The sequence below is a fragment of the Chrysemys picta genome, chromosome 8, assembly GCF_011386835.1.
Source record: "Chrysemys picta bellii isolate R12L10 chromosome 8, ASM1138683v2, whole genome shotgun sequence".
NCBI classification, from domain to species: domain Eukaryota; kingdom Metazoa; phylum Chordata; order Testudines; family Emydidae; genus Chrysemys; species Chrysemys picta.
Genome location: NC_088798.1, coordinates 23,505,366 through 23,527,564, shown reverse-complemented (window position 1 = coordinate 23,527,564; position 22,199 = coordinate 23,505,366). Strand labels below are relative to the sequence as shown.

General features: G+C 46.4%; 1 protein-coding gene across 13 annotated transcripts in view; it reads left to right on the top strand.

Moving 5' to 3' along the window:
- Window positions 1-22,199, top strand: part of SLC44A5 (solute carrier family 44 member 5) — a 197,177-nt gene that overhangs the window by 162,177 nt on the left and 12,801 nt on the right. For 12 of the 13 annotated variants that reach the window (XM_065555426.1, XM_065555434.1, XM_065555427.1 and 9 more), the window contains 7 exons: window positions 1,622-1,721; window positions 5,417-5,509; window positions 7,060-7,147; window positions 8,915-9,177; window positions 10,054-10,148; window positions 10,585-10,688; window positions 14,328-14,401. In XM_065555426.1, coding sequence (XP_065411498.1) covers window positions 1,622-1,721; window positions 5,417-5,509; window positions 7,060-7,147; window positions 8,915-9,177; window positions 10,054-10,148; window positions 10,585-10,688; window positions 14,328-14,401 — 817 coding nt within the window. The remainder of the gene's footprint in view (window positions 1-1,621; window positions 1,722-5,416; window positions 5,510-7,059; window positions 7,148-8,914; window positions 9,178-10,053; window positions 10,149-10,584; window positions 10,689-14,327; window positions 14,402-22,199) is intronic. The other variant, XM_065555429.1, reaches the window with a different exon arrangement.

The following is a 22,199-nucleotide window of genomic DNA, read 5'->3' as shown; positions in this document are numbered from 1 at the left end:
TTTAGAAGGCCAATGCTCAAACCACTGAGCTATCGCTCCCCCCCCCCTCTTGGAGGTGGTGAGGGAGAAGGATTTGACTTGATTAGCAGAGAGCAAGACACTCCCTGGGGTCCTGGCCAGGTTGCAGGGGAGAGGGGATTTGCCTTTCCCCATCCATCCATGTACCATTCCTTCGGTATGGGCACCACATGCAGTGTGAAGGGAGGAAGGGATAGGATGTTAGATGGGGACCGAATGGGCCATTGTCTGCATGACTGGCCAGTTCAGGAGAGGTGGCTGACCATGATTGGTCAGCTGCACTCCACCCCCACTGGCAACTGCCCAAGCAACACCCACTCTTTGGGAGTTATTGGGGCCTAAGGTTTGCAGAACTGGGTCTCCTGCATGCTGTGGGCCTAGCCAGATCAGCCCTCATGGGAAATAATTTTTCCTCTGGATAAAATTGGGTGACCCAAAAAAGATGGTTTTTTTTTTAACTTCCTCACAGCATGCGGGAGGCCTGGTTTGGTGGGCACCGCATTTATGGTGTTGCAGCTTTGTGCTCAGTGTCAAGCATGGGGTATCTCCGGGGGTAAACATAAGCACAGGACTCGGGCATCTGCTGGCCAGACTTTGGTCTTGCTGAGGTAGGGGTGGTCTCTTAGGTCTAGTGCAGATTGAGGCATTTCCCATCTCTGCTCTCATGCCTTTGAGCCAGGGGGATGATAGGAGATCTCATCAACTGACTGGATACCAAGGATGATTTAGGCACTGTCTCCCTGACCTCCCTGACTCCAGGTTTTGTGGTTTTGGCATAAGGCTATGTCCTCCCACATTGGACCCTTGCTTTGCCTGCTAGGGCTTGGGATACCATTGACCCCATTGTTAAGATGATTTAACAAAGCTGCATAAAACCTATGTGCTGTGTCTCTGTTTACCTGCATGTCTGGGACAGTGAACTAATGGGGGCCACTCACCACATGTTGCTGAGGTGAATCTCTTTAAAGTAATGCCCCTAGAGAATACTAGTGTTGTACCATGTGTCCCTAGTCTCTCCTTGTACCTCGCTGAGATGCTGGCTTGCCCTGTATAAAACTGGGCCATTGACTTCAATGGAATTACTTCTGCATGACACCAGTGTGTAATGGAGATCAGAATCAAGCTCTCTTAATTAAAAGGCTGAATGTCCATCTATGTTTTATTCTTTTTCCTATGTCCAGAGACTACAAATTAGCAGCAATATAGTATAATCATTGAAAAATGCTTGTTTCTGAATAACCCAAAGTTTACTTTCATGGAGTGTATTAAGGATAAATGATATTTTATGCTAAGTGCTACAGACATATGTTTTTAAATAGATGACTATATTTGTGAACTGTCTGACATTGCAATGCTCCACTTTCCTTTGTAAATTACGAACACTAATGTCATCTGTCAAGGCTAGCAGCTTCTGTGGGATTTCCCAAGAATGTATTAAATGGGGATTGAAAGTCGGCCTTTGCAGTCACAGAGAGAGCAAGCATGTTCTAGCATAGGGTTTCTTGGCATTCATGACCAGGATTGTAAAGTACAAGGTGGAAACCAATGTAGAAAGGCAGTGTGTTGGTTTGATTTTTGAGGAGTTTAATTTTCGTGCTTGCAGTGATAATACTTTGTATTGTGGAAGTCTTCATCATACTGATGCTGATCTTCCTGAGGAATCGGATCCGGATTGCTATTGCACTCTTGCAGGAAGGGAGTAGGTATGTTTCTCTGATTTATTGATTTTTTAAAAAACATTATAATACCCTCCTTGTAATATTCTGTTGGGACTTGATCCTGCACTGCCAGGGGCAGAATACGGTGGATAGAAGCACAAGGGAAAAAGTGCTAAACAGTCCAGGGAGTGCAGGGGAGCCTGATCCTGTATGAATGAGAGTGTGGCTTTATGGCTGCTAGGTTACTCCTGCCTAGTAGCAGTAGGAGGGGCTCATAGGAGAACATGTAGCTAGGCACATCATTTGCATGCTGAGGGGAGTGCACTTAAGCCTTTATATCCTCGGACACACCTATTCTCTGCTCCCACATCTTCCCATTTTAAGGTAGCAGACGTACAAAGGTCTTCAAACATACGTTCATTCAGCACAGGGGACTACATCTAGCGCTGAATCTTTCTTGTGCCAACGTGGAGCTTCCTTTCATACTTGCAAAGGGAGCATAAAAATCTTGTGTGGCCAGCTGTGCACCAGACAAGGGCTTGTAGGATCAAGACCTTGGCATGCATCATAAATAGGGTCAAGTCTCATTGGCAACTAGCAGTAGGATTTTCAAAAGTGTTGCAGTGACTTAGGAGCCCAGTCCTGTTGATCGAGGCACTTTTGAAAATCCCACACTCAAAAACCTTCTGAAAATTTGATTATGCAGAGAAAGTACCATTTGAGAGTAAATATCTTGTAAATGTCTCCTTTAAACATTGGCCTGGTTACTGTGAGGGGTTTAACTGTATTTTTTAGAGTGAGTTGTGTGTGCGGGGGAGCTTGATATAATGCATTTGGAAGGCTTAGATCCACCCTGCAACTTAGCTGACTGTCATAGTGAAAAAAGCAACTAAAAGGGTCAAATTTTGCCTTCAGATCCAGGTGTGTTATACGCATTGATTTCAGTTATTGCTCAGATGAATTAGTGCCAGCGATTATATGATGTGCAGTAATAGAGTAAAAAGCAACAGAGGGTCCTGTGGCACCTTTGAGACTAAAAGAAGTATTGGGAGCTTAAGCTTTCGTGGGTAAGAACCTCACTTCTTCAGATGCAAGTAATGGAAATCTCTAGAAGCAGGTATAAATCAGTGTGGAGATAACGAGGTTATGCTCCCAATACTTCTGTTAGTCTCAAAGGTGCCACAGGACCCTCTGTTGCTTTTTTACAGATTCAGACTAACACGGCTACCCCTCTGATACTTGAGTAATAGAGTAGTTAACACTTCTTCCTGTTAACAGTCTCACAGGCAGTTTCCAGGTAGCAATTTATAACTTCCCTGCATATACTTGGTCCTTCTAGTAAACACAGTGCATCAAATTCTCTTTATTGCACCAATGCAACCCAATTGACTTTGATGGAGTTGTGCCAGTGTAAATGAGGACAGATTTTTGGGTCAAGTGGTAGGCTACACATGTGTACGCAAGAACAGAATTTAGTGTAGAGAGCTAGTAGATGGTTGGTAGTCACGGTGCTACCAAATTCATCAGAGCAGTGCCGATTCTGAATCTGAATTGTGACCTCTTCCCTTCCCTGATTTTTCTTTTACAGTCCTGGGCATCCCAGTGCCTGTAGAATCAGGACTTAGGGAGTCTTTTGTGGAATTAGGAAAAGCTGAAGTTCCATAATCAACCTACTTATTCCCCTTTCTACAGCTATGCATGTAGGAAATAGCAGTCAGTTTTGGCAGCACTACACTTTATCCTTTGGATCCTGTTCATTATAATTCAGAAACATTTTACACACTAAGATACTTTTATTCAAAAATGTGACAGATAGAAACACTTAAGAAATTTCATAAACTTCCTGCTGGGAGGTAATAACATCCTCTAGTGTTTTTTAGCTACACTGAAAGGTCACTTGAGGGCAGTACTTTTACACTCATGTATAACCCCTGAGGTGATACACTGTAAGTAATTACTGTACACCCAACAGACCATGCCCTGTATTCAGGATGATGGGAAATAAGTTGCTAATGACTGGGAATCAAATTATTTTTTTCAGTACAGTTTAACTATTCTTTCAGTAAAATTACAATTTATAATAGTAATAAGCTGTTTGGAATCCATTGATAGAATAGTTAACAAGCAGTTTGTTAGAGTAAACTGTCTGTGGCTTCACTGTTAACTAATAAGCCTATCATTAACTGCTGGAAACTACTGATTTGTGATTATTTCTTAAATAGCATAAAATCGTGCATGTCTGTATGACTCATAATGCGCTTGTTGTGCCTGTAGATCCAGGTATGATTTGGCAATAAGAAAACACTACTAGAATGTTGCCATTGACCTTGTTATCGCACAAGACAGATTAACTTATCCCCAGGGTCTTCTTATTTAACAGCAGGAGTGGAGTAAATTTGTCTTCCATTTGCTTTCTGCGAACTGGCTCCTGGAAGGCAGCTGGCAGTAGGAGTGAACAAGTCAGGGGAGAAGCACAATGGGGGAAGGAAAGGCAGAGGGAGAAGGGAGGGTGGAATGGTCAGAGGAGCGTGTCAGGGAGCTGTGGAAGGAGAGGTTCAGAAGGAATGGGATGAGGTGGATTGGGGGAATGTAAAGGAAAATGGGAGAGCAGTGTAATCAATCCACATGCTTTAGACAACAGGCACACTTTCTATAAGTCACATGCAGTGAGCTGCCTGTACAATTATTTCCTATCCCATCACCACAGTATTTAAGTCAGAACTAACCATCCTCATTATTCCCCTGTGAGATAAGTGCAGTCATTTTCTAGAGAGGCACTGATGGCTTAAGTAATGTATTTAATGCCACAGAGGGAATCCTTGTCAGAGCAGGGATTAGAACGCTCAAGTTCCTAGTTACCTGTGTCCACGCTCTGTCCACACCTTTTATTCATTGGGACTAGTGTCTGGTTTGTCAGCTACTAAAGCATAGGCCTCTGTCTCTTGAACTAAAAAAGAGCTTCCTTAGCTAGTAGCAGTAGAAAGCCCTTTATCCTTTCTGTGGGCCAGCAAATTTAGGCAACATCACATATATATATATATATATATATATATATATATATATATATATATATATATATATATATATATATATATATATATATACTCACACGCACTCTTACACAGAAAAATTATAAATACATTACAGTGGTGAGGTAGCAAAATGGACTGTGACTCAAGAGAAAAGTAGAATGTCAAGGGTCCAGAGCATGCAGTGCTCAGTAGAGCAGAAGGTACCCGAGCAGACTGGATCTGTGAACACTAGGAGGAAGGCAGGAGGAAAGATGTACAGGGGCCCAGAGGAAAGAGCAGGTCTAGGAGTTGAGTAGTTTGGGAACATGGAGAAGACAGGCACTGGGAGGGGCAGTGTCTGAGGCAGACAGCAGTTGGAGGGATGTGGGAGCAGAGCGGGTTTATGACCCGGGATTGAAGGAAGGTAGCAGGGATAGGATCAGGGAGGGCAAAATCAGTGGAAAGAAGGGGACTGGGAACAGAATATAGCAGAGATTTGAGGAGGGCAGCCAGATGAAGGAGGAGGAGGAGAAGAGACAAAATGAGACGGTGACAGAAGTGAGGTAGTAAGGAGATCGTACTGGCAGTGCTCTGGGATCCCAGCACTAGGTGACCCCACCAGTATCCGTGAAGAGAGAAGTAAAAGGGTTAATGCTAAAGGGCTGATAAAAAGTAATTTTTTGTTTTGTTATCATTCTAGATTTCAACCTTATTTTGTTTCCTTTGTAGGGCTATTGGCTACATAATGTCCACATTATTCTACCCCATTATCACCTTCATTCTCATTGCAATCTGTATTTCCTATTGGGCAGTGACAGCTGTGTATCCTTCTATATGTCTGAGTATTTGTACCTCATTATCGCGGTAGTATCTGAATAGCTCACCAAATAACTGTGTAAATGCTCACATCGGCCTTCGTTCTCAACGAGCAGTACATTGGAGGTAGAGGCAAAATCCTTACATAATTGTTTGTTTCCACTAAGGTTCTTCTCTTGATAGCTGATGTGGGATGAAGCCACTGTAGAAACCCTCACTTTGCAGTATTGAAATCCCTTTGTGCTTTCTTAGGAGACTCTGAAGAAGACTAACACCAACAGATTGTATTTTTCACAAACATCATCACCTGGAGACATACTTCACACCCACCCTATGTGCCCTACTGTTTACACAAGGAATAACTAAATGCACTTTTTTTCTGCCCTGCTTCTCCCAAAGTGGCTGGTGTGGCTGTGCGGGGTGAGATGCAGAATTGGGGACGGCAGTGAGGTTAACACATGTGATGTGTTAGTGTGTTTGTAGATCCAGTGGACAATACAGTGGGAAATGTCCTGCACCTGGATATGTTGTATCTCTTTCCCTCTCATATCTTATCAAGTGGGTGCCTGAGGTGCTGTACGTAGCTCCTGTCTCATTGAGCTGTTCTGTTCCATCATTCTGGCTGAGACTGTATTATAACACCTTCAGAGAATCATAGATGTTAGAGCAAGCTGTTAGGTCACCTAGTCCATCTCCCCACCAATAAAGGATTCTGTACACTGGGTTATGGTGTACAAGCAGGACATTATATTTTATTTAAAAAATAACAGTCTCAGGAAGGAATTCCCCCCAGTGGGCTCAAACAAGGCCCTGTGCACTATTTAAGTCCTTAATATGGGTCTTAAATGGTACATAGGGCTTTGGGTGAGCCCCCTGCACGGGGTTTATTCACCCATAGAGCGTATGGCCTGCACAAGACTTCACGTTCCTTAGCCCTGCATTCATTGTTTCTTAGTTAATTTGGGAGCTCTTATTTGCTCCTTTGCCATGGTTTTCACTGGCAGCTGCACAGCCTGTTCTGCTCCCCACCCGGCATAACCACCACCAACCTCTCTGTAAAACTGCCTGTACACAGAGGTTTGCCAAGCAGCAGAGAGAGGAAGCCTTCACTGGATGAAGAAGAGTCTGTTGTTTCTGCTCTGAGCAGTATTAACTCATTCTCTCTGTTCCCCACTGCAGCAGTCACCAAGCACGGGAGCTGGCCAAGAGCCGCTGGCAGTAGGGTCACCGACTAGTGCATGCTGCCATAGTGATGCGTGCAGAGGGAACTAAGAGCAATGTGGAGGTAGCTCCTTCCCTGAGTCTGGGATGTGTGCAGACTTCAGGGCAGGGTTTTCCACAGTTCTCTAGCTTATGAGGAAAATGTAGATGTTACTTGTTAGCCCTTCTGCTTATACGTTGGCCACATGCATAGGAAAAGGTGGTGCTCTAAAACTGAATCTCTCTCCAACCCACACAGGTTTCAGGGTTAGTGATCCCCTATTATATTGTTTAATGTGTGATGGAATTTAGGGACCTGTGATTCTGTGAGTTCCTCCTTAATACAATTCACTCAGTTTCCTGTCTACATCAGGGGAACCTGTGTATAAAGTAATGGCTAATCAAACACTGTGCAAGTATGCAAACCTGACCTGTGACCCAGAGGTAAGCATAACTAATAACTGCCTATGGAGGGGAAAAAGTGGGGGCATGCTAATTATATTAATTTATTGACATTCAAGATATGTGCAGTGCTTGTTTAAAGACCATGCATAGTTGTATTCCACTCATTCTTTGTGTTAGGTCACATAATACTTGTTCAAAGCACTTTATAAGCACCAGGTAATTAATTCTCACAGCACCCCGGTGAAGAGGATAAGTATGAATAGCCCTGTTCTACAGGTGAGAAAACTGAGACACTGAGGTAAAGGCTTAAATTTTCAGAAGTGTCCACTCATTTTTGGTGCTTCAATTTTTGGATGCTCAGTTTAAGAGATACCAAAAGGCATCCACAATCAGTGGCCAGTTTTCAAAATTTGGGACTTAGACTTTTCCAAGGCTGCTGAGCAAGTTAATGGCAGAAACCCAACTGGGCACCATATCTCTCAGCTTGCAGTCATATGCTCTTGCTACTCATATCATAGCAATGAGTATAAATTAAGAAAATTTACAAAAAGCTTAGCAAATCTTTTGGCATTTATTAGGAGCAGTTAGGTCACGTTGGGCTCTAACTTTGTTTTGGGAGTTCTTCAAACACAAAAAAATGTTTATGAAGCCTAACATCAGTAGAAATGTTTCCAAATATTTTAAATGCCAATGGAAACCGCTTGTTTTAAGTAATAGATAGCATTCCCGTGAAATGCATGCCTCCCAAGCACTACAGCACTCTGCTGATGTCTGTGAACCAAAGGAGACAGAGATTCAAGTCTGACCATTCTGTTTTCATTGTCCAAGCTGGGCAAATGGACAGAGTAAACAGCACAAATAGAGAAAAGTAAATTCAATTCTAAATTTTTTTTATTGTTGTTATAATCTAAGGGGAGACAGATAAGAAATTCTGTGACCGGATCCTCAGCTGGTGTAAAAAGTCATAGCACCATTGACTTCTCTTGAGCTAGTGATTTAAACAAATTGAGGATCTGGCCATGAGTTTTAAATTAAATATGACTAGCTGCTCTGTAAGGAAACTGAACAAGTTGTGTATCAGGAGAGGGGATTTGTGTAATTCAGATTCTGAATTGTTAAGCCCCAGTCATGTAAAGACTTGTGTTTGTGCTCACGTTTATCCATAGTGAACGGCCCATTCACTAATCACAGAGCATTAAGTCTTTTTTAGTATTGGGTTTTTAATAAGGCCCTGCTTGAATCACGGAATGATTGTCAAATAATTGCAGCTGAGTTGCAGACCAGACATGGAAAATCGTGGAAAAGTAATAATGGACCTTTATTAATTGTGGTAATTTGGAAAAGCCAAAGAAGATCTATTTGTTTAAGAATTTTTTGCTGGAACAATATAAACACTCAAGTATTATGTTATATCTGCTAATTTTTTTGATAACTGGACATTTTGCTGCAACTATATGACAGTCATTAATGCATAGGGCTAACAGTGGTGCTGTCAGCCCTGGGCGGCCGGGGCTCCCACTGTCAGCCCCAGGCTGCTAACGAAATTGCGGTGAAAGCTTAATATTGTGGAATCTGCAATTTTCCCAATATCAGAAATTAAGAAGGGCTTAGTTTTGAATTATTTAAATGAATTAAAAAACATTTACATTGAAGTTAGACTTCCACTTGTAGCAGGATTGAATGAGTTAGTGAAATGTCTAGCAGAATATGAGATTTTTTTGTGCTCAGCCATTTAATTTCAGAAATTGTCCTGACACATCCTGTTCATTGCTTATGATTATTTTTGTTGTTTTTCTTTCTAAACAGACTTTTAACACAACCAATGTGACCAAATTATGTGTTGGTGCTCAGTGTACTTTTGCTTTCTATGGGGGAGAAAGCTTCTATCACAAATACATCTTCATCTTTCAACTCTCCAATGCTTTTGTCTTTCTGTGGCTGGTAAACTTTGCAATTGCACTGGGTCAGTGTACCCTTGCTGGTGCCTTTGCCTCTTACTACTGGGCCTTTAGAAAACCTGCTGATATTCCAACATGCCCACTCTTTTCTTCATTTGGACGAGCAATACGGTAAGGATAAGAATCTGGAGTTTAATCTCTGTGTTTCCTAGCGCTGCTCATACTCATAAGGAAACAATTTCATTATGCTTAGACTATCAAAGGAAAACAATTATGTAGAAAAGCTTAGTCATTAAGGGCTCAATCATCCTAGTTATTACGGACCTGCATTTTGCTTTTGACTTCAGTGTGAGGAGCAGATCCAAATTCATTAAGTGCCTGAATTTCAAAAGAGTAGAAGCTCTGAGAAATTGCATGCCTAACTTATACAAGCAATTCCTGCACCTGCATATGCAAATCTGTTATAGCAACCCTCTAATGGCTGTTAGACACCTAAAAAATACAAATGATCTTGCTGCAAACACAATAGCGATGTGTGGATGTATACATTTTTGTGCATGGGTCTGGACTTTTTGTTTTATTGAAAAATCAGGAGCATATTGACCTATTGTGTAATTATTAAAAGCACTGTACAGTTTAAACTTAAACCCAATATTTAAATTTGTACATTAAAATTACATCAGTAATAATCTTTAGTTAAAATTTGCAAAAGAAATCACATTATGGATATAAACATTTTTACTACAACACAATTTATAGGCCTTTTGTAATTGTAGTATCTCTTATTCATGTTGTATCTAGCAGGGCAAATTGTTCAGCTAACACTAGGGTTATTCAGAAGCATTTAGTAGAGGCAACATTTCACAATCTTTCGTCAGCATCCAAGTTCTTAGCAAATTTTGCATTGTTGTTAATCTTTTTCAAAAGACTGTTTGCAGATTTCACAGTCCATAAGATAGTTTTTTGTGATATTTGCGAAGGTCAGTTCAGTTACGTATTGCTGTTGTCTCCTGTAACATGGTAAAATACCTCTTTGTTTTGTATTAGATATCACACAGGTTCACTAGCATTTGGATCATTAATTCTTGCAATAGTCCAGTTGATTAGAATAATCTTGGAGTACCTGGATCACAAGCTGAAAGGTGAGATTTCTGAACTTGCTGTAGAATATTAAGAATTCATCTTGTTTTCCTTCCTTTTCCAAGATGGTTCTTCAGCTATAAAACATCTAAGAGGCAAATCCTGGGCTGGTATAAATCACTGTAGTGCCATTTGAAGTCAATGAATCTATGCTGATTTACCCCAGCTGAGTGTTTGTCCTTGAAAGTTTAATATAAGAATTTATGTAGGAGATGGATATGATATAATGTAGGGCTAGTGGGCTAGATTCACTCTGAAAGGGAGAAAATTGCAACTCCTTGCTCCAGTGATGGGACAGGATTCTATCTTGGGGGAGAGCTGGCAACATTTCAACTACTGACCTATCTCCGGGGATCCAGCCATTGTGGGCAGCCTCTCCATATTTTAAAGACCACTCATCATGTGTCTGCATGTTCTGCTCTCCCTCCTTTTCTGCAGGTACACAGAACTCCTTTACGAGATTTCTGCTCTGTTGCCTCAAATGCTGTTTTTGGTGTTTGGAAAAATTCATAAAGTTCATAAACAGAAATGCCTACATCATGGTGCGTATTTTCTCTCTCAGCATGTTCTAGCATCATGCCTGGGGCACTACAATCAATATCTTAGATATAAGCCTCAAGGCATAGGCGTCGACTCCATGGGTGTTCCGGGGTTGGAGCACCCACGGAGAAAAATTAGTGGGTGCTCTGCACCCACCTCACCTTCTCCTCCACTTCCACCTCCTCCCCTGAGCACGCCACGTTCCCGCTCCTCCGCCTATCTCCCGTCGTCAAACAGCTGTTTGGCAGCGCTTAGGACTTTCCAGGAGGGAGGGGGGAGGAGCAGGGATGAGGCACACTCAGGGGAGGAGGTGGAGAAGAGGCAGGCAGGGGTGGGGACTTGGGGGAAAGGGGTGGAATGGGGGCGGGAAGGGAGCAGGGGCTTTGGGGAAGGGGTGGAATGGGGGTGGGGCGAGGGTGGTGCAGGGGCGGAGGTGGGGTCGAGCACCCACCGGGAACAGTGGGAGTCGGTGCCTATGCCTTAAGATATGCCTACACTGCACACCAGTGGTGGGGATATGTAGGGTACATGTAGCTACATGCTGCAATGACAAGTAGGCTGTTTCCACACTTATGTATAGCTACATGAAGCAGTGAAAGGCTCTGGCAGCTCCCGGATGCCAGAGCCTTTCCCTGTTGCTGGAGCCTTTCACTGGAGTAGGGAAAGTCTTCAGCAGCAGGGAGGCAGCAGGACACTACACTGCTAAAAATAGCCTAAACTGTGGCTCACCATCTAAACTGCTGTTTATACCTGTGCTGGGGGGCGTGCAGTGTCTGTACTCTACAAGCATCCATAAGGAGCGTGCAGTATAGATGTATCTGCAGTCATCAAAACTAGGGTTACCATACGTCCGTTTTTTCCTGGACATGTCCGGCTTTTCGGCAATCAAACCCCCATCCGGGGGGAATTGCCAAAAAGCCGAACGTGTCCGGGAAAATGCCAGCCGGGCACTTCCTCTCCCGCGGCTGCTCTGCTCCTTCCCTGACTCTTCGGCTCTGTTTAAGAGCCGAGCTGCCCGAGCGCTGTGGGCTTCAGGCAGCCCCCTTGCCTCCGGACCCCAGCTGCCGGCCGGGCACTTCCCTTCCCGGGCTCTGGCGGCGCAGGGTCCGGAGGCATGGGGGCTGCCCAAAGCCGGTAGCGCTCGGGCAGCCCGGCTCTTAAACAGAGCTGAAGAGTCAAGGGAGGAGCAGAGCCTCCGGCCGCGGCGGCTCTGCTCCTCCCCTGACTCTTTGGCTCTGTTTACGAGCCAAGCACTATGGGCTTTGGGCAGCCCCCATGCCTCTGGACCCTGCGCCGCCGGAGCCTGGGAGGGGAAGTGCCTGGCTGGGGGCGCAGGGTACGGAGACATAGGGGCTGCCCGAAGCCCGAGCGCTACCGGCTTCATGGTTTGCCGGGCAGCCTCCAGACCCTGTGCCCCCGGCTGGGCGCTTCCCCTCCCGGGCTCCAGCTGTGCTGGGGAAGCGCCGGTCGGGGGCGCAGGGTCTGGGGGATGCCCGGCAAACCGTGAAGCCGGTAGCGCTCGGGCAGCCCTTTTCGCGTGGCTGGGAGTGGGAGGGAGGAGGGGGCGGAGTTAGGGTGGAGTTGGGGTGGGAAGGGGCGGAGTTGGGGCGGGGCTGGGGTGGGAAACGGGCGGGGCCAGGGCCCCATGGAGGGTCCTCTTTTTTATTTGTCAAATATGGTAACCCTATCAAAACTTTAATGTTTTGCTTTTTAGCTATGTCAGGCTTAACTTTGACTACAGTCTGTCACTGTTTGACTCTAGAAGGTAAAGAATTGGATTTTAGTGACTTTGGGGGAATTCATCTGTCCCTGCCCCCCAAAATGATAGTATCCTCTTTCCCCCCCCCCATCCCTCTTCCCCCCCCCCCCCCACCAGTACCCATCAGAAGTGGAGATACAGTATGACTGGTTAACATTCCCCCCCACCTGCAATTCAAACACTGATTTCAATAGGAATGTCACCACATCCTTCAAACACTATATACTGCATACCGACATGATGTTTTTGTTAAAATGTGCTGCTGTGAATAAGGAAGCTACAGAACACTCAGCACTTGTACTCGCCAGTAAAATCATAGAGCCGAATTCTGCTCTCAGTTCCAGCAGTGTAATTCCAGAGGAGCTGCATTAGTTTCAGGGGAGAGATTCCAGATTTACCCCGTTGTAAATAAGAGCAGAATTCACCTGTGTTGTCTTGTTTTGACCTGAAACAATTTCAGTAAAAGTGTTTTGCAGTCTAAGAGCTGTTATCTCAGAGGAAGTGACTCTAATGCTTTCATTAAAACTCTATTTGCTCCAAAGGGATCTCAGAATTAGTGCAGTCTTCAGGGGAGGAAATTGTTCTTTCTACAGCCTTATCTGCATGGGGAAAATTGACCAGCATAGCTATTGTGGTATAATTTAACTATTCCAGAATATCTCCCCCACGTGGAGACACTATTCTGGAAAGAAAGTGAATTTACTAAATTGCGTGAGCTGGTAAATTACTCTGGAATAAAGTCACTTTTATTCGAGTCTCCACTCAGGCAGCTATTCTACAACAGCTAGTACAGAATAGCTTATTCTGCAGTAGCTATGCCAGTCAATTTTCCAACATAGACAAAGTCTTGACTTTTGTTTGTGTGTGTGTGTGTGTGTTTTTTTTTTTTAAAGCATTTAATAACCTATATTAAAATAATACTGAGGTTGTCCAGGAAAAGCAAGGCATGTCCCTATTAAAGCTGTTGCCCTTTGGATACACTGTGCATTTAGACATGCAAATGTAAATCCAAATTAATTCAACTAAAGTTCATTAGAAGTAGCAGTGAGCAGAACCTGGTCCCTGATAATGCTGCAGTTTTGCAGAGCTCTGAACAAGTAGGGCCTGTTTTGATCTTGCTCCAATCTTACACTGACTTCAGTGGAGTTACTCCTGGTCTACTTTGGTGTGAGATATGAATCATGTCCAGGGCATCTGAGCTGTGTAATAAGCAGCATTAAGGGAGGGGGGGCCTGCCTTAGACGGATTTTGTTAGTTTGTGCCTCCACTAGCAAAAGGCCTGAGCTGCAGAGTTGAGATCTGGACTGAATTTCCCCAAAGGTCAGGGGCATTTGGAGCCTGGGTTTTGCTTCAGGTTCATCTGTAGCCTTAATCTTATTTTAAAGTGGCTTTTTTGCATTCAGTTATTGTGCCTAATCCTTGCACAAATCCCAGTAGTGGCTTTAGGCTTGTTTGTGGATGGATAGACCACAACGCTTCTCCCTATATACCCCTCAACTTGCTATCCTCAATTCCTCAACTGTAGGCAAGCTGTGGCAGAGACAGTGTTCCCCAGCTGCTCTATTTGGAAACTTAAGTATTGTCTCCACCTCCTGCCTTTCCCTCCTGTAAGCAGGTCACCAGAGGCTGCAGAGCCCCACAAACAGATGATTTGGAGAGGTGGGTGGGCTGAGGTATTCTGTGACAGTCTGGTGAGAAGTAACAGGAAGCAGGAAGTGTATTGTGGGACAGTTTATGGATATGTGGAGGTGGGTGGGTTTGGTCACAGATGGGAAAGAACTATGTAGGGCCCTACATGTGTTCATTTGCATAGGGCCCCAGAAAACTTAGGGCTGTCCTTGATTAGCTATATAGTTAACAATCTACTGTTACTGTTTTGCAGATTGCGATATATGGTAAAAACTTCTGCACCTCAGCAAAGGAAGCGTTTTTTCTGCTAATGCGGAACGTGGTGAGGTAAGCGGCCATGTTTCTTGTTGCTGCTATTACACTCTGAAAACTCACTTTTTCCCCTAGAAAATTAATTGTAACGGGTCCTGCCTTCACACATTGCTCTCCCTTTTAGCAGCTCCTCATGCATCTGGCAAGCCATAGCACTAGTCAATAGCCTGAGCTAGGATGATTTTATTTAACCTGACAGACGGCTTTGCTGCGGGTTAATTGGTTGACATTGTAGGTGGCTAGGCATCCCTGGGAGCTGCAGCAGGGCTGTCAAGAAAGCAGTGTTGCCTACTGACAACATTTCTATTGATTTCTTACACACCTCATAAGGCACCCATCATCGTGGTATCCAGGTGTAGCTTGCAAGGGTTGAGGTTGGATTCACATTTTTTAATAAGAGGAACAGCTAGATCTAAGCCTCAGAATCCCTGGAAGGAAACTTGGGGAGGGGGCAAGGGAGAGGGAAGGGGGCTGGGAGAGTAACAAGGAGGGAGGGAATGTTTTTGCTTTTAAAACCAAAGTCTATAATAGGTATCTCTCCTGGTGTTGAACCCCAGCCCCCTCGCTCCATCACTAGGGCTGCTGCTGAACTCGTTATGCTAATCAGCACTCCTCTTCCGTGCTCCTGGCTCTTCCTGTAATATCTGAAGATCAGAAAGAATGGGAGCAGGTTGCTGATTAGAACAAGCCCTTAGGAGGAGGCCATGTTGGAGCAATAGGAGGTAGCCTAATTACCAGCAAGAGGCACATTTAAGGAGGTTAGGTAGTTTAAATTATTCAGGAAAGGATAAGAGGACCTGGATGGCGAGAAGCAGGGAGGGAGAGACACTGAATGAGAAGAGAATGCGGACAAAGACTGGGGGAATGGAGTTTCTAGACAGAGGCAGGAGGAGAGGACTGAGCTGTATGTAAAGGTTCCAGGACTTCCTTGTGGGTGCAGCCATTCAGTTAAGCACCCCTGCCCATTGCATACCAGAGTTAGACAAAGGGCTGCACCTAAGGAGTCTCCACTCCTGTTATCAAGTGTAAATACCAGAACAGTGTCACTTCCAGCTTGCAATCCCATGCCATGGGGTGCTGTAATGGTTCCTCGCTCTCCCGTGGGGAGGGAGGCCACTCAGTCCAGTCCCGTCTGGCCAGAACCAGAATCCGCAGGACAGTCAAGAGCCCACAATAGGGCTGGGCAACCAACAGTCACAGTCAGACTTTAGCCTGGGTTTGGGCGGCTCATTCTGCCAGCCCTTAAACAGAGTCTATACCTGAGCTGGGGCCTGGGCTTGAGGAGGCTCAGGCTGCCAGCAATAGACCAGGTTCAAGTCTGGCTTTAGCCTGGGCGGGGCTCGGGCAGCCTGCAAAGCAACAGTCTGTAAGGGAGCTGGTAAGGGAAGCTCCTTCTTCAGAGCTGGAGCTTCCTTGCACAGTGTAGGGAGTCGGCCACCCCGGGGTGTGGTGGCAGGGGAATGCGGGCCCACCCTACTCCACCGTATCCCAGCCCAGGGCCCTGGCAGGAGCAGGGATGGCTGCCCCTGTGTCGGTGGGGATCTAGCCCCAACATGCCGACTGACACCCCTGGCTCTGCAGCCAACTGTTCCATGGCTGCCCCTGGACCACTTCCTGTCTCCCCAGGGTTCGGTACCTGTGGCCTCCAGGCCTCTTCCGGCTCCTTGGGGTACACCGTGGCAGGCACTCCGGGCCAGTCCTCATTGGCATCTGGGGATCGGGAACAGCCAGGCGTAGGTTCCCCTCTGGGACACTGCAGAACAGGCGGAGCGTCCTTCTCCTCCGCAGGCTCTGCCACAACTGTGCTGCAGGGCCTGCCTTTTATACTTCCGGCCACCCTCTGGTACTTCTGGCGAGGTAGGCAGGGCGATCTAGGCTCTGCCCTCCAAGGGGAGTGTAATGGTCCCTCACTCGCCCGCTCAGAGGGAGGCTACTCGGCCTCACTACAGGCCCCCGTAAAGCTAAGTTCAACTTCAGCCCTGGGTTTTGGGACTCAGGGCCCCTGAGTTCAGCTTCCATGTGCTGGGGCTTTGGCTTTGTTACCTGGGCCCCAGTGACTCTAACACTGGCTCTGCTTGGTGGACCCCCTGAAACCTGCTTGCGGCCCCCCAGGGGGCCCCGGCCCCCAGGTTGAGAACCACTGTCTTACAGTACATGTTAACTGTGTGTGCTAAACAATCTGTTGTATATAGCTGTGACGCTCTGAGTACCTTGCCAAGAGCTTTGTGGGCCATGTCTGCATTACAAACTTTGGGCAATGCAAGTTACATCGGTATAAAGCTGCTGCGGATAGTATATCACTTCTGCGCGTGCGTATTTGGCTCCTTTTACAAGTGCTGCATGTACTCACCAGGGGTACTTGTATCGATGCATAATGCAATGCACCATGGGTAGGTATCCCAAATTGCAACCCACCACCATCCAGCACACTGTCTTTTGGGGAGATTAGTCAATGCAGGGTTGGGCAGACATAAGACACATGAGTGATTGGGGCCAGGGGTCAAGTTCCCAGCGTGCAGCTGTCTCCATCCCATAATGTCACTTGTATCCCATAATTTTCTTGCCCCTTTTTAAAACTCCTACAAACTTGTGCAGCCCTCCTCTCTGTTCGCCATCTCTGATGGAAGCATGGAGTCTATACAGCTCTGCACTATTGTCATAAGCATTGCAAGCACAGGATGCACAATCCTCCAGCATTTGGAGAGCCATAAGAATAACCAAATCAGGGCAGAACATGACAGTTTCTTGGAGGACAGGTTACTGTGAGACACAGCAAGAACCATTTCAGGGTTGTTGGTGGCATTCATAGAGGAGCTGCAGATGGTGGAGTGTCACTTCTGAGCTTGAGAAACTAGCACTGATGGTGTGATAGCATCGTAATGCAGGTTTGGGATGATGAGCGGGGGCTGCAGAACTTTTGGATGCACAAGGCCACATTCCTGGATCTGTGTGCTGAGCTCACTCCAGCGCAGGGACATCAGAATGAAAGCTACGCTGACAGTGAAGAAGTGAGTGGCAATGGCACTGTGGACACTTGGAATGCTGGATTGCCACCAGTCAGTAGGAAATCATTTTAGAGTTGGCAAATCCATCGTGGGGGACATTGTCATGCAAGTGTGCAGGGCCATTAATTGTCTCCTCCTGGCAATCTGCAGGACATAGTGGATGGATCTGCAGCAAAGGGGTACCTGAACTGTAGTGGAGCGATAGATGGCATACATGTCCCTATTTTGGCACCAGACCACCTTGCCACAGAGTACATCAACAGAAAGGGCTGCTTTTCTATAGTTATGCAAGCATTGGTGGATCACCAGGGATGCTTCACTGACATAAGTGTGGGCTGATCAGGGAAGATGCATGACACGAGCATCTTTCAGAGCACAGGACTGTTCAGAAAGCTAGAAGCAGGGACTTTCTCTCCCGACCAGCAGATTATGATTGGCAATGTTGAAATACTTGTAGTGATCCTGGGGTACCCAGCCTACCCCTTGCTCCCCTGGCTCACCTTGGTAGCACCAAGGAAAGATTCAACTACTGGCTCAGCAGGTGCAGAATGACAGTAGAATGTGCTTTTGGTAGATTGAAAGGATGCTGGCATTGTTTACTCATACTATTGTAGGGTTACCATACATCCGGGTTACCGGATTTCCCCGGACATGTCCGGCTTTTTAGTCCTCAAATCCCAGTCCAGGGGGAATTTCCAAAAAGCCGAACATGTCCGGGGAAAATAGGGAGGCATAAGTCAGGGTCCGCCTGGCCCCAGCACGACCCACCGGGTCTGCAGCGCAGCCCAGCCACCCCAGCTACATTGTAGCGAGCTCGGGCGGGAGGAGTGGAGGGGACGCAGCCGCAGAAGGTGGTGGAGGGGCCACCGCTGCCCCCGCAGGACGGGCGGAACGCACGCCCCAGCCGAGCCCGCAGGACCACGGGGAGGCCGGGCTCAGCCAGCGGCTTGGGCTTCCCTCGCGGGCGGGGACCCCCTGGCCACTGGGGGGGCGCAGAGGCTGCAGGGGTGGGGGGGTGCAGGGGCTGCAGGGCGAGTGGGGAGCAGGGGTCACAGAGGCTGCAGGGCAAGTGGGGAGCAGGGGTCACAGAGGCTGCAGGGGTGGGGGGGTGCAGGGGCTGCAGGGTGAGGAGGAGCAGGGCAGCCAAGGGCATAGGGGCTGCAGGGCGAGTGGGGAGCAGGGAAGCACTTAGCAACCCCCAATCAAGACTAGCAGGAGGAAGGAGGGGGAATGCGGGGTGCTCAGAGGAGGGGGCAGAGTTGGGGCAGGGACTTTGGGGAAGGGGTTGGAATGGGGGTGGGGTTGGGGGGAGGCCAGGGGTGGGAAAGGGACGGAGTTCGGGCAGGGCCAGGGCCCCTGTGGAGTGTTCTCTTTTTTCAGTGTTGAAATATGGTAACCCTATATTGAATCTCAGTGGAAAAAACCCCATCCCAGTGGTTATAGCTGCCTGCGGTGTCCTACATAATATCTGTGAAGAAAAGTGGAAAGTTGCCACCAGGGTGAAGGGCAGAGGTGGAGCAGCTGTCTGCTGAGTTTGAACAGCCAGACACAAGGGCTATTAGAAAAGCTCAGCATGCAGCTATAGGGCTCAGGGAAGCTTGGAAGAGCACTTTAACAGCAAGCAACAATCATGTGTTGTGGTGTACTGTGCTCTACCTGGCCCTGCCGTTTTGAAGCCTGTTAGGAATTGTATGGTGCTTGGTGCACATCTATGAATATAACATTGTCAGTGCACCTATTCATTTTTACAGTGTACATTTGTGATTATTACCCTGTGTTTGTCACTGGTCCTAAGAGTTGTATCACACTGTACAACAAGAAGTGGCTGCTTTCAGAACTGCGAGGCACTATGCAGCATTAATAAAGATTAATTATTTTCCAGTTTTGTTTAGTAACAAAACTAGTGCAAAGAAAAATCTGTGCAATCTAACAGCAAATACATTAAGAACTTAATAAATTAATGGATCAGAACTTAACAGGGGAAAGAACATTCATGTCCATTTTACCTACACATACTGCAACTATGGATTTCACAGGTCAGTGTATGTGAAACTGTTTGTCCTTAATGTCCCTTGGGGTGAAGTGGTAGGGTAGGGATATGGCCCCTGACACCACCTGGAATGTTGAGGGGAATATTGGGAGATGCTGTAATGGAGTTCTCTGTGGACTGCAAAGGGAGGTGATCCTGTGATTGTTGAATCTGTAGCGTCTGGAGAAGTGTCATTATGTCCTGGTGAATATCCCTCTCCTGGGACTCCTGGGCCAAAACCCTGTATGATCTTTCCTTCTCCAGGATGTCTGCAATGTTTACCTTCCAGGCCCTTTGCCATGATATGATTCAGCACTGACTTGTAGGATCTCACTAAACATGTCATCCCTAGTCCTCTTCCTTCTCCTCTGTAAGTGGCTCAGGCATTCCATGGGTGTGGAAAGGGAAACCCCTCAAGATCACAACAGCAGTAACTGCAGATAAAACACACAGAGGTACCATTGTCAGTATAGTCACAATGTAAAGTGAAAGTTAAGATTCAGAACTTCCCCCTTTCCTTGTTAAACCAGACATGCTTATGCACACTTCTGCTGTCGAGTACTTGTGCATGGCACCACTCACAGCACTGGCCAGAGTAAGTAAGGCCCACAAGGGTGAGGGAAATGAGGAGGAAATTTCTCAGTTGCATGAAACTATATGTAGAGGGCAATAGCACACTTACCTGAGGTTCTTTCCCCTGCATCGGGCTCGTCCATGCTCAACTGCCAGGACTGACTGGATGGGTGGAGTCTCAAACAGGTCCCGGCTTGTGTCATAGCTGGACCTCCCGGTCACATGTCCCCCATTCTCCTCCATCTCCTCCTCACTGTTCACACCGGGATCCCGTGACTTGGGCTCCTTGGAGGTATCCACAAGGTGTTCTACAGGGTGGTAGTGGGGTCTTTGCCAAGTTCAGCATGCAGCTCTTTGTAAAAATGGCAGGTCTGTGGCTCAGCACCAGATTGACAGTTTGTCTCCCTGGCCTTCTGATATGCCCGCTGCAGTTCCTTTGCTTTCACAAGGCATTGCGGCTGATCCCTGTTGTACCCCTTCTCCTGCATCCCCTGAGCAATCTGCTCATAAATGTCCATGTTTCTGTGACTGGTCCATAGCTGTGCTTTCACAGTGTCTTCTTCCCACAGGCCAGGAGATCCAATATCTCCTGTCTACTCCAAGCCAGAGCACATCTGGAGTGTGTAGCCAGCATGGCCAGCTGGGCAGTTGCACACAACAATGGAGAACTGCGAGGTGTGCTCACCAAGCTGGATAATCAGGAAAACACATTTCAAAAATGTGCAGGATTTTAAAGGGGAAGGGGACCTTCCAGTCTCAATGACCCTGGGCAGTGGAGCTATCAATTGTGACCAGAGCAGTCAGTGTCTGGCATTGTGGGATAGCTGCTGGAGGTCTGTTAGTTTGACATAAGTAACAGTCACATTTTGCATCGACCTCAGTACATCGACCATGGCTCAACACTGGTCATTGCTGTAACAAGCCACTTAGATCAGTGGGAGACAAATTTAAATGAAGACACATGCACAACTAGGTCAATGCAAGGTGGCTTATGTCAGCCTAACTATGTAGTGTAGACAAGGCCTGTAGCTTGAAAGCTTGTCTCTTTCACCAACAGAAGTTGGTGCAATAAAAGATATTATCTCACCCACCTTGTCTCTTTAGTAAATTTTGTGGCAGAGATCTGAGATCAGATCAGAGCTCTAACGTATTTTTCACAAGAGTACAGTGGGAGATGCTGAAAGGTAGTCCCAGAGGTATGTGTCTCAGGGGGAGTTTGGAGAGCAAGCCTGACTTGTACTCACCCTACAGCGGCAGCTCTTGCCTGCAGAGCTGGGCATTACAACTTGGCACACAGGGTTGCAGCACTACTTAGGTTTGGCCTGTCCGCCCCACTGTAGATGAAGGCAGATGGGCCAAACCTGATTGGTACTGTGACTCCGTGCACCAGGTTGCAACACTACTCGATTTGGGGCCTAATCAAATATGTTTTTACAGCCATTTCCAAGATTTCACAGACTTTACTTAAATTCATGATTACCATGATCTCCATGAAAAAAATCATAGCCCTAGCTATCGCTTCCACTTCTCTCCCTTATGCTACTGCTGTTAATCACCAAGAGCAATAGCTAGGAGCCAGGCAAATCTTGTATTATTTTGAATTAGGATTTTCTACTCTGTATATTCTAGCTCTAATTCCTAACTCTGACAGGCTAATGATGGTTTGTTTTCTTTAATTTGGTTGTTGAATGTTTATTTCATGCTGGTACATTATATTACCATATACATAGCCTTCATTGTTGTCAAGTGTCTTGCAATACAAGTCTCATTTCCATGCCATGAGTCAGACAGGTTTTTGATCAGAGGCTCCCTACAATAAGCCCCCATTCTGGCCTCCTTTCCTTCCTGTTGTTTTCAGTCTGATTACAAGGAAGACTGAGCAATGCAGGCTTACTGTCAATTTTTCTGACTCCTGGCATTCATTCACCTGGGGCTGAATTCCTGCTTTGAGATTGCCCCCTGCTGTGCTGTGCTGAGACACCTCAACAAAGCCTTGAGGTTTCAGTGCATTCTGAAAGCAGAGACAATGTGGCTAGCAAGGAGTGAATGAAATGGACAAAAGTCTACTGACAGCATGCACAAATGCTGGGTCTCCTACGTTTTGGTGCCCAGTTCACCTCCTGCTAGGATCCTGCTATGAAGAAAAGGCTGCCCAGGATCCTGCTATGAAGAAAAGGCTGAAATAGAAAAATATGTTAATTTCTTT